The 12459-nt window shown below is 35.3% G+C and overlaps 1 protein-coding gene across 1 annotated transcript; it reads right to left on the bottom strand.

The window, feature by feature from the left end:
- Window positions 1-7578: 7578 nt before the first annotated feature.
- On the bottom strand, window positions 7579-12205 carry LOC119083112 (toll-like receptor 7). Its single transcript, XM_037192747.1, has one exon. The coding sequence runs from the start codon at window positions 11762-11764 to the stop codon at window positions 7967-7969; it is 3798 nt and encodes a 1265-aa protein (XP_037048642.1). The 5' UTR covers window positions 11765-12205; the 3' UTR covers window positions 7579-7966.
- Between the last annotated feature and the right edge of the window lie 254 nt (window positions 12206-12459).

The following is a 12459-nucleotide window of genomic DNA, read 5'->3' as shown; positions in this document are numbered from 1 at the left end:
TCAGGGAAACAGTTTCATAAATTAATCTTAATCACTAAATTTCAATATATTTCGCTAAATTTCACTAAGTTTCGGTAAATTTCACTAATTTCGAAAAAATGTTTTCTAATGTTTCAAAAATTTCACTAAATTTCGCTAAATTTCTCTAAAGTTCCCTAACTTTATTATTAATCGGTTGATTTCAAATCTTGTACTTCAATTTTTTGAACATGCATTTTACGATATAAATGATCATATTATCCAGAGCTGGTCAACAAATCTAAACATTACCTTACGAAAGAAGTAACCATTGAAACTTGTTTGCACTTTACAATTTCTACAATTCGAAAACTGGCAGACATTGTCCCAACAATTTTATTTCCTAAATAAAATTTGCATTGCAGCTTTGTTGCAAACACAACATCCGCATTGCACTCGAAATAATCTTTTAACCCTTCTTGAATCCTTTACAATTTTTTCTTTCTCTAAATTCATTTCATGCCAATAGAGTATCCGTATCCCCATACCGCTTACCCCATTTTATTTAATTTATCTTTTCGGATTATCCTAACGATAAAGTAAATATTTTGACAATAATTTCCGATGAAAAATGGTATGTCGATATGACCTGCGGTCTTTCACTGCTCTCTACTGTTCGTTTCGACTGGGTGTATTTTTTTTAAATTGTAAAAAAAGAAAACATTAAACTATGAGAATCGAAGGGAAAATGTACAGAATTTTTATGATGAAGGCATGTCCTTGTTCAATGTGCAATTCACTGCAGGCATGAGACGTAATATTTTGTTCTCATTCTTGAACCGTACCATGAAGGAATTTTGCTATTTTATGGGTGCTTCTGAGATATTTTCTTGGCTCAATTTTCGGTTTGTGTTTCATATTTAGAAGTTTATTGCTTGCAATTTGTACTGTAATGTTTATTGCTAACTAACTGAAACTTTATAATTTTATTGCGCTTATTCGAGGGTTATATGATGATTTATTTGCGCGGTGTGTTTGTAGTATTGTGCCGGTGCAACAATTTTAGCTTTTAAGGTAGTCAAAACTAACCGTTCATTCTTGCGAAGTTTTTACCGGTCTCACCGAATAAAAATACCTTTCCAGCTAAAATAAACTAGTTCAGGTCTTCATAGACAGTGGATGAATTGATAAAATTTTGAGAGCCTAAGAGCTCAAGTACAGGATCATAAAACATTTGAAAATAGCGGTACTTTCCAGCTTGGTACAAGCCTGCTTCTTTGAAGTCCAGAACTCGGTATTGAACGGGACTCAATTCGCAAATAACAATTGTGACGTTTGGGATCAAAAGTCGGTCTACTCCATCTGTCAAAGTGACGTTTTAAACGTCAAACAAAATCTTTTATGTGAAATGTTCACAAAATCGGTAATTTTTTCTTAATTCTATTTTACTATTTGCATTGAGGAAAAATAAACAATGTGACGTTTAACACATTGACAGATGAAATAGACTGAATTTTGATCCCAATTGTCTCAATTATTGTGGACTTAAGTAGTGCCAGCTTCTTTGAGTCAAAGACTAACTTGAAGCAGGGCGTAAAATTAGAATTTTCATCAAGAAATTAGTAAAGTCTAGGGAAATATAGCGAAACTTACGCAAATTTAATGACTATTTGGAGACTATTTAGGAAAAATTACAGTCAGAGACTTTCAAATAAGTTTTACATTTTGTTTCGGCTGATTGTCAGCTGATCCACTTAAACGATTGAGCACGCATGCACGTGTAGTGGTAATGGTAATAGAATGGAAAAACAGCTGAAATGAAATAGGTCACTTATTTGAAAGTCGCTGACTGTAGTGAAGATAAATGAATTTATTGAAACTTAGTGAATATTAGGCCCTGACTTCAATCCTGCAATTTCTTTTTATATCAAAGAAATCATATTAAACTAATGAAAACGAGAGATGCGTTTGTAGCGTAACAAAAGTTGAAATTGTGCAATTGGTGAATAAAACGAATTTCAATCGTCAAAGTTTATCGTAGCTGCTGCTGCAGCAGTCTCAAACTGAATTACTTTTATGCGGAAATGAATTCGAATCAAATTGTGTTGGGGTACTAATTGTAGTGAAATAAAAAGAGATTTCAATCAATGTCATTCACGGCAACGTTTCCAAATGTAAAATTATTTAAAATGTAACTCCCAGTGTCTGACAATACAATTTTCGTCCTGGACACGAATATATGTATAACTTTCCACCCTTTTCTATTCATTACTTAGTTATTTATATACGGAAAAAGTCAGCAACAAAATTTCAGGAAATTTCGAAAACGAACCGAAAAAAAAACTTTCTTTTCTATTCGTATGAATAATTTGAAAAGCTCAACGATAACATCCAATACTAATAGCTATTCTTATCAGATTGAAAATTTACAATAGCTTATACGGATTGAGAATAAATTGAAGTAGTCAGCTTTTATATGGGATAATCGATTGGGTGCACTAAGTTGTGAACTGAAAGTAAACTATATCATCAGAATGGGTTAGTACCTATGCGGAATACAAAAATTTCCAACATAATCCAAAGCAAAAAAAAAAAGAAAGAAAGAAAGGGGAGGGGGCGACGAACACAAAAATAAGTTCAACCTTACCATCTATATAGGTCGATGATGGTGGCGAAAATAAATTTCATTCTTTATCCAAGGGAATGGCAGATTAAAGTTATATAAAACCAGCTTTGCCATGTGACATTTTGTAAAATTAAATTTTTGGATAATTCGTATGAAATGTGAAGTTTATAATGACAGGGAAAGTATAGTAAATTCTTGAGTTTTATTAGAAAATTTTTAATGCGAAAGGACGAAAGTTTCAGCTATAAGTGGGATGTGACGATAACGTTTTGCCGGATAATATTTACTTGACATACACTTGACTTGCCAAGATTTTATCGATACGAACTTATCACGATTCATATACTTTGCAGTCTAACCGAATGGGAGTCTAGTTGAATATGACAAGTATCAGTCAAAAACACTCAGAAGAGTAAAAGTGACGCAAGTCCCTGTGCATACTTCCAAAACAACTGATATCGCTGGAGGTGACGCATTCTGCGCTTGTACGCAAAAACTGTAACAGGAAAAATTTGACCAAAGAAATTCTAGAAACAAAATTTTACCAAAAAAATTTTGCGTCACAAAGTGGCAGATGGTTCGGACGTATTAGGACATATACTTGCCTATTTTAAAAAATTTCTTAAAAGTACTTTCCTCAACATCTGCCACTTGTGACGCAAAATTTTGTTGGTAAAATTTTGTTTCTAGAATTTCTTTGGTCAAATTTTTGCTGTTACAGTTTTTGCGTACAAGCGCAGAATGCCGCACCTCCAGCGATATCAGTTGTTTTGGAAGTATGCACAGGGACTTGCGTCACTTTTACTCTTCTGAGTGTTTTTGACTGATATCAGTTCTTTTGGAAGAATTAGTAGATTGAAAAAATTTGAAAAATTTGAAAAATTTAAAAAATTAAAAAAATTTAAAAAAATTGAAAAAATTGAAAAATTTAAAAAATTTGAAAAATTTGAAAAATTTAAAAAATTTGAAAAATTTAAAAAATTTGAAAAATTTAAAAAAAATTTGAAACGTTTGAAAATTTTAAAAAATTTAAAAATTTTGAAAAATTTTAAAATTTTTAAATAAAGTCGAAGCATTATAATTTGATCGATTCTATTCATTTTTAAATAATTGTAGTTTTCGAAGAAATCATTTCGAAAACATTACAGTATAAAAGCTTACACATGCGCATTAGAGCTGTTTACTCGCGGTATACCTGCGGGTAATCCGTTCAAATGCACGCTTCTAAGCTTTTATACTGTAATGTTTTCGAAATGATTTCTTCGACAACTACAATTATTTAAAAATGAATTAAATGAGTATAATCGACCAAATAAAACATATCCTAAGATTAAAAAAATTATAATGCTCCGGCTTTAACTTTGAAAAATTTAAAAAAAATTTAAAAATTTAAAAAATTTAAAAAATTTAAAAAATTTAAAAAATTTAAAAAATTTAAAAAAATTTAAAAATTTGAGGCCGGTTTCCCCAAATTTTTTTTTCTGGAATGTCTTAGAATGACGACTAGAATCTACTTCCAAAATTTCAACAAAATCTAAAGAAGACTTTAGAAGATAGGAAACACGGACGGACGGACGGACGGACTAACAAAGAAACGTAGGATTTTTTCATTTCGTTTAAAGTACTGAAATCGACCAAAATGTATGGGGCTTCTTGGAAGATTTTTTGCGTGGCCAAATTTTAAGCTGCAAGAACGTGTGATAGCTCGTTGAACTCGTACGGACGCCTAGTTTTTTTTAATGGTAATTTGGCGTCATTTGTCTTTGAATTGTAGAACTTCAATATTTGCTGTATATATGGTTCTGCAGTCTACGACAAAAATTTTTTTTGAAATTTTTTCTAGTAATAGGACTTGCGTCACGGGCGCTATGCTAACGCGCGCCCATGATTATGCCCATCTGTATGAAATATGCAGAGTTGCTCAAGTGCTCACCAATATTGTATGACTTGTTTATGTCCACAGATGCCATTATGGTTAAGATAACTTTTTTCAATGTAGCAGCGCACAAAAATGTACACAAAACTATGATCTGGTCGTCGCCGGCTGAAAATTTATGGACGGCACACATCATTATCAATTTACTTACAGAAACCACTTGAGATTGTCTGTGATAGTTCGGTTCGAACTATTCACACACAAATAATATTACAATTTATCTCTGTAATAACAAAACGGCTGTGGCTCTGATTGAATTCGTCTCTCCGACTCACAACAATACGATCAGCATTTTGAATCGAATGTAACGTACGTACCATTATGTATATCGATAATTTCCATTCAACAATGTACTCCACCTTATATTTCGTTTCTCAAACGTCGTGTTTGTTTGTTTGTTTCGAATTTACATAAAATTTATGATGTACACTCTCGGACAACCCTTTCGTTTAAAATTACAGAATTACAGAATGGTTTGTTGGTGAGGCGCTTCGGCTGAGATTATGGAACCGAATTTCCTTATTTAGATGTTTTGAATGGGAAGGCGGAAATTATTGTATGTCAAAGCCAACAGCAAAAAGCAATTGAATAATAAATTAAAAATTCGAAACACTATCGACAGGGCGTTGTTTTGACAAGGGTTTGTTTTTATGGAAAATGTAAATTCGTTTTGTTCACATCTTGAGAACACGACGGAGCCAAATTACAAATGTAAATTACTTTTCGTCTATAACAGTGTAACGTGTGCACTTCTGAAATGAACACGTTTCAATTTGCAACCTCTTCCGAAGGTCGAACTTTTTGTAACCCTACTGCAGATACACATGGCGACGCGAGTTTGACATAAAATTATTTTGTCTTTGGGCCTTTCCCAAATGTTTTACCCTGTTACAGACGGCTGTCATCTGTTACCAACAACAACAGCAATAATAAACGACAAGCTCTATAACTAGTGAGGTCATATATTGCAAAAGGCATGTTCAAAACAAATGAAGTAAAAGATTTCTGAAATAAATCTCTGAAAATCTTCTATCAAGTGAAGTAACAGATCAGATAGTAAAACTATGCTGTCTATGACAGGTTAAAATATCAAACTTGCGAAAGTTACGTAATTTTGATGATTGAAATGAATCAATCTATCAAATGGCGTAGCTTTCACAATACAAGTGTGACATTTCAAAACAATAGGAAAAGGTCTGAAAACAAAAGAATTTTATGTCAAACTTGCGCTGCTAAGGATATCTACAGTTATACGGTAGATCTTCGGCGCAGTATCCAGATTTTACATTTGAAATGTTTGTACATTGAACAACGGAGCAATATTGATTGATGAAACTTCTTTGAAAATGCAATTTTTATTGCGAGGGGTAAATTGACTGTGGAGATCGGATGTTAAAACGTTCGAGATATCCCCATGGGAACTCACAAGGAAACCAAAATCATTATTCGTACAGAATCAATAGATCGTTTCACATCCGGTTTGGAATTCGTTGACCCCTCGGTATTTTCTTCCGGGCTTCCAATAAATTGTTTCTTTTGATGATTTATTGGAAACTATTTTTTGTTTAACTACTCGCAGCAGCGTTGTACGGAGATTTTAATATTCCCATATCGAAGATTCTAGGCAGGTCCAACCATTTTATTTTACTTACATTTTTGCTTAAAACAACCGGTCACGTCCAATTTTTGTCAAAATATTTATTCAAATATTTAACCATTAAAAAAATGTTGGAAGGAATGCGAGTACCTGTTCGCTCAGAATTTTATGAGAAATTTTGTAAAAATTGTAGATAGTTGAAAGGGAAAGTTGCGAAGCAAAGGCAGAAACCCCATGTGTTTCCTTCTTCCACGAAAATGACAACAAAATTTTTATTTTATTTTTTATTTTATTTTTAATGTTCATCTTTGGCGGTTGAGTAGTTTTCATAATTTATTTTAATTCATACGCTAAACTTACTTTAAAAATAATCTTAGAATGCTAAACATTTTATGTATATAAATTAGTTCGTTCTGATTAGGCACAAAAAATACTCTCACTTTTAGCTTCATTGTCAGTTAGTCATTTGGCAAAAATGTTGAAAAATAATCATCAAAAAAAAAAGTTGTGCGTAACGTATCCTGAAGAAATTAGTTGAACAGAAAAGACTGTAATTCAATATGAATTATATATAATAACATCGAGTCTTTTAAATCTTAAATAAATTAGAAACTATAATAACATACAACCGTTCAGTCAGTACCAGTTCATTTAAAAAAAAAAAGCGAAATAGAAAATCGACTTTTAATAACCTTAATCTTAAACTCCCTGTCCCATTTTCTATATAAAACAAGTTGAAAATATCGTTGGAAAAAATAATATCTTTTTTACTATAATTATGTAACTTATTTGAGCGCTCCGAGTACATGTGTATCCTTACGAGTTACGAGATAGAAGAAAAAAAAATCGATTTCGAAACTGAAAAATGTAGAACAAAATTCAAATTTTTCCTATTTCTTGATTATATGTTTTGATTGCTTTTGTGTTTGTGTATAATTTATACCTTTTTGTTGAGAGGATTGAAGGAAGAAAAAAAAACGTCTAATTCAAAATGACACAAAACTACAAAAATAACATGATGAAACCTTCTCTGACAAAGAAATAAATTTATAAAAATGTTTTTGTGTGTAAGCAACAAGGAAATATACCGCTGAGAAACTCAGAGACTTGTGGAATTAATATTAAATTGTGAGGTAGGCATTTGAGGTTTCGAATGTTTTTTTTTCTTCTTCTTCTTCTTCTTCTGCTTTTGCTTCAACATGAAATCTAACATAATTTTATTTAGTTGGATGATAAGTGTGTGTTAGCTCTATCATTGTATGGCTACAACGGGATAAAGCAGGTAGATGTTTTTTCGGTTTACTTTTTTCGTTATTTTTATTTAAAGAATTTATTCTATTGGGACAGTTACGAAAAATAACATGTTTCTCATAAATAACGAGGATTTTTCGGTTTTGAAGACGATGAGACAATTTACATGGAATATGGTTACGACAGTTTGTATTTATATGGACGACATACATAGATGTGTGTGGTGTGCATGGTATTCCTTAGTGAATATTTGTCGTTATGATGTTAGGACCTTTTATTCAATGCAAGATGAATTTGCGGGCACATTTTTTTCATTAGACACGGATTTTTGTGGGAAAATTGTTTGAGTATAGAGTGAGTGGTGCATGAATAGATTTCAGAATTTTGTTTCTGATGATTTTAAATTTAGATAACATTCAGACGAAATGCATTGAAGTCTGTGGTAAGAAGAACTTTTTTTTATAGAGACAGTTTGTCATTGCTATCGTTGCAAGAAGATCGTTCTATACAGTCATGAATGGTCAACTTGGTCAATTTATCATATATTATTGCTTTATCACAGTTTCATTCAGTAAAAACTAATTTAATATCCTCCCATTCAAACCAGAAATCCCCCAGTTCTAACATCAGTTTCGCCACCACTATGTCCATTATCTGATTCCTGTGCAATCGGTCGATGTACGCTCACAATGGAATCTTCATTCGTCACACTACCATAGTCGGAATCGATACCAGCGTACACATGATTGTGTTTCATAATTGCCGACGATTGTGACATGGATGGAGGGGGACTGTGCGAGAATACCGATTCGGCGGTGGCCGCCGAATAATATGAATCGTTTTTGTGCGGATCATCGAAACCGTCAACGATGCACGCATACGGGTTCACTAATTTCGAATTATGAGATTTCCATATTTTATCGTTGCTTTCGCGAATGAGCATGTTGTTGGGCGGATTGTCAAGAGCGTACATTAATTTGAATGCGAAATCGATTTCCCACGTTTTGAGCATAATGATGCCTTTACCGATGTTATTGATAAGTTCTCTGTCGTGATTGGTGGCGAAGATAACATTCGGCGTTTGAATAATGATAACCTTGCCGGGCATCCATGAATTCGAAATGGCTGAACGTACCTCCGGCCTCTTCCATTCATGTTGCAAAAAACTATTCGACAGAAATATGATTATTCTACCAGATCGGTGAGCAACGCCGGGTACATTCGGTGTGACAACATTCTTGTGCTGCATGCCGATACGGAATGAGGGTTTTTGGTGTTTTATTTCCGACACCAAATTGCGATAAACATAGTCGGAGTCTTCTTGTGAAGTCATTATCAATGCATCGTACAATGTTTTGGGCACATGCTTTTCGTTACTGCTAACATACGAGCAACACATTTGTTCCTTGACGGTGAAAACCGCAACGAGTACAGCTAGTACGAAAATAATTGTCAGCGAAAATGCCAGCAGAGGAACATAGCCGTGTGGGATGCCTTCCGGTAATATGACACTATCGAAACCCTTGCACAACATTGTTAAATTGGAATTTATAACGCGTCGAACGTCTCCGTCAACACAATATAATTCTCTTGCGTCCCTCACCACCACATCGCTGTCATAAACGAATGTGATAAACTCTTGCAAAAATTCGCAGCCACAGCTCCATACATTCTGTCCCAGTGTCAGGGATTTTAAATTTGTCAAGTGTGTTGATTGCATCTGCCATGCGGATAATGTCGAGATTTTATTACCATCCAATCGAAGGACTTGTAAATAGATTAGTGGAGCGAAAGTGGAATTTTCAATGTATGTCAACAAGTTGTCTTGCAAATAGAGTTCACGTAATCCGTGCAGTTGGTCGAATTCATAACCATACAGTGCCGTCAATTTGTTATCATCGAGATGAAGTTTTTGAAGTGCGCTTAAGCCAGCGAACGTGTGATGCTGAAGGGTTACAATGTTGCTGTTATTGAGATAGAGTGACTTTAACTTCTTCATCGTGCCGAACACGTAATTTTTCAATTCAAGGAAATTGTTCCCGTCCACATACACAGCGGTCGCATCTGCGGGTAGTTGTTCGGGCACATAGAGGGCATTCTGTTTGCCGCAATTAATGTTATTAATCATTCCCTGTTGATCACGGAAACACGAGCAATTGTCCGGACATTTAATGTTGCAGTGACACGATTTCTGTTCACAACAATGGCATGTGGGATGACACTGTGTTTCGTAGCGACATAAAAAGTCCTGATGTCCCAGACTGGACAATAAACGAACCGGATTATCGCGTTTATGCGATACTAAACATTCAATGGCATCATAATCCATAATTTTCGGATGCTGTGGATGCTGTACATGCACAATATCGTTGCGATGATGCAACCATCCCATTGAGCAGTCGCATTCGAAGGGATTGCCACCCAAATAAAATTCGGGCACCGATTTCTTCAGTAACATTGGTGCGGTGCGAACGGCGTGCACATGCAACTTGTTTATGGCATTTGAATACAAATCGACGCGAGTCAAATTGATTTTATCGATGAATGTGTTCGGATAAACCGTTCGAATAAGATTGTTGTTTACGAAAAACAATTCGATGCTGTTGGGAACAGATGTGGGACCGATCTCTGTAATTCGATTATGGCTTGCATCAAGGGTTGTTATTGTTATTTCGCTCATTAATTTATAATAATTTCCTAACGCCTCTATGTAGTTGCCATGCACATCCAACCACTTTAAATTCATTGGAATGAATGCAAAATCAAACCAGACCAATTGATTTTCCGATAGATTAAGCCACAACAATGAGTTTAACGTAGCAAATATCCCATTGATGTCCGTCAGTAGATTCTTATCGAGTCGGATTGCTTCGATTTCGGCATTTCGATCGAATGCACCGCGTTGAATGGCCTGAATTTTGTTCCGAGCCAAATTCAGCACATTCAATTTGGGCAGATCGTACAACACACCACACGTGATGTTACTAAGCAAATTGTCCATCATCCTCAAACCGGTCAATTGACTCAATCCCTTAAACGAATCGTTCGTTATGACACTAATGCGATTTTCGCCTAAATCTAAACTCTTTAACATTCGTAAATCTCTAATACCTTCCGGGATATCCATCAGTTGATTCGAGCTCAGATCCAACTCCTTCAGCGACGAGCAATTCTTGAACGCACTCGACTCCACCACCGTAATCAAATTGTTGCTGAGCACCAGTCGTGACAGCACAAAGAGTCCGTTGAACAGTCCATTGTTGACGATGTGCAAACGGTTGCCGGACAGGTTTAGCGTATGTAAATTGGTCAACGGGATGAATGCACGTTGATCGACGAATCCGATTGAATTATTTTTCAGATCCAATATTTGCAGAAAATTCAATTCGCTGAAGACGGCATCGATGCGAGTCAACGCATTGTCGGCTAAATTCAGTATGATCAAACGATGCAGTTGGCCAAATATTGTTTTGTCGATGTAATGGCTGGATAGTTGATTGCCACTCAGGTCCAGTACGAGCAGTTCCGATAAGTCGTTGAACAAATCCAACGGCAATTGGTAGATTTTGTTGTTTTGCAAATAGATCTCCTGCAGATTGTTGGTCTTGTTGAACAAACCGGATGGCAGTATTTCCAAGTAGTTTGAGCTTAAATTCAGCACTCGCATTGATATTAAGTTGTCCAGTGATGTCGATGATATGTTGGTCAAATTGTTTTCTTGCAGAAACAGCGACTCTACACTGCGCATGTCCGCCATCGTCCAATTGCTCTCCAACGTGTACAAATCATTTGCGCTCAAGTCAAGTGCTTTCAATTCGCTCATGTGTTCGCATTCCACGAAACCAAGATCTGCTGTCGAACGAATGCGGTTATTCGAAAGATTCAGATTCGTCAATCGGCGCAACGGACACAGCACCGTCTGATGCAATTGTCTCATGTTATTGTTCGACAGTGTAAGCGATTGTAGCTCATCGAATCCGTCGAAGATACCCTCGTCCAGTTCCAATTTATGTCCGAGACCCCATTCCGAGTTTCTGGTATTCACGCTAAGCGTTCGCAATCGATTCAAACCGTCAAATGATCCGTTTTTCAATTGTAACAATTTGCACGACTCAATGTACAGTTCTTCCAATCCGATCAGTCGTTTGAAAAAGCCGTCCGGAATGGAACTCTCCAGCAACAGCGATTCGTCACAGTTAATTACCATTCGCGTACCACCGACAACTGGTTCCAGATCGACAACACTCGATCGTTCGATGGACTTCATTAGACATAAAACACTGGATCGATCGTCTTTCGAAGTGCACTCGCCGCACACTGAAATTGGCAATTGGCATACAGCCAAAATGACGTACAGAAAGGATATCCGATTCATCATAACAGTGTTGAATTGCATGGTTTTTTCTGTTCGCTCTTATAATTAGCTCGTGTTTCAATATAGTAAACTTTATGCACAGTAATGACCACACAACATATGTACGTACACACAACAGAAAACGGGTTAGATTTTGTTGTTTTCTTCTGAATTTAAAACTTGTTTTCACTTCAAAACACTGTAACTACGATTTTTTACTTGAATATATGAACATGTTGGTTCGCTAGAGTTTCTTCTCACAACGAAAGTTCAACATAACACAGTTCTAATACCATCGCCAACATCTATTTTCGTTGGATGGAGCATAAGATGGTCAATACACAACAACAGAAACCAAAAAAAAAAACGAAAACGAAAACAAAATCGATTCTTATTCTCTACTTCTTATGTTTCGCTTCAAAAACTAGTTGGAAGAATTGTAGCGTCCTATTCAAACAACTGATGAACACAAACTGAGTGTAATGGTTAAAAACAGAGAAATACGACCTCGACGACACATGCTCGCTTGGTTTATAAACACAAACATGTCGTCTGCAGCATAAATATATGTATATGTATATACGTACAACAGAAAGCCCAGCATGCATTTTCGGCTATATTTTGATTTTAGAGCCGAAAAAAGAGAGAAGAAGATTTCTTCGGCTGTTTGACGTGCGTATGTGTGTTCATTACTATGGTTCATTTTTTTCTGCCTATTCTCTTTTAACTTCTTTTTC

Source organism: Bradysia coprophila, unplaced genomic scaffold (assembly GCF_014529535.1).
Source record: "Bradysia coprophila strain Holo2 unplaced genomic scaffold, BU_Bcop_v1 contig_561, whole genome shotgun sequence".
Lineage (NCBI taxonomy): Eukaryota > Metazoa > Arthropoda > Insecta > Diptera > Sciaridae > Bradysia > Bradysia coprophila.
Note: the sequence above shows the minus strand (reverse complement) of the source record. Positions and strands in the feature narration are given on the sequence as shown.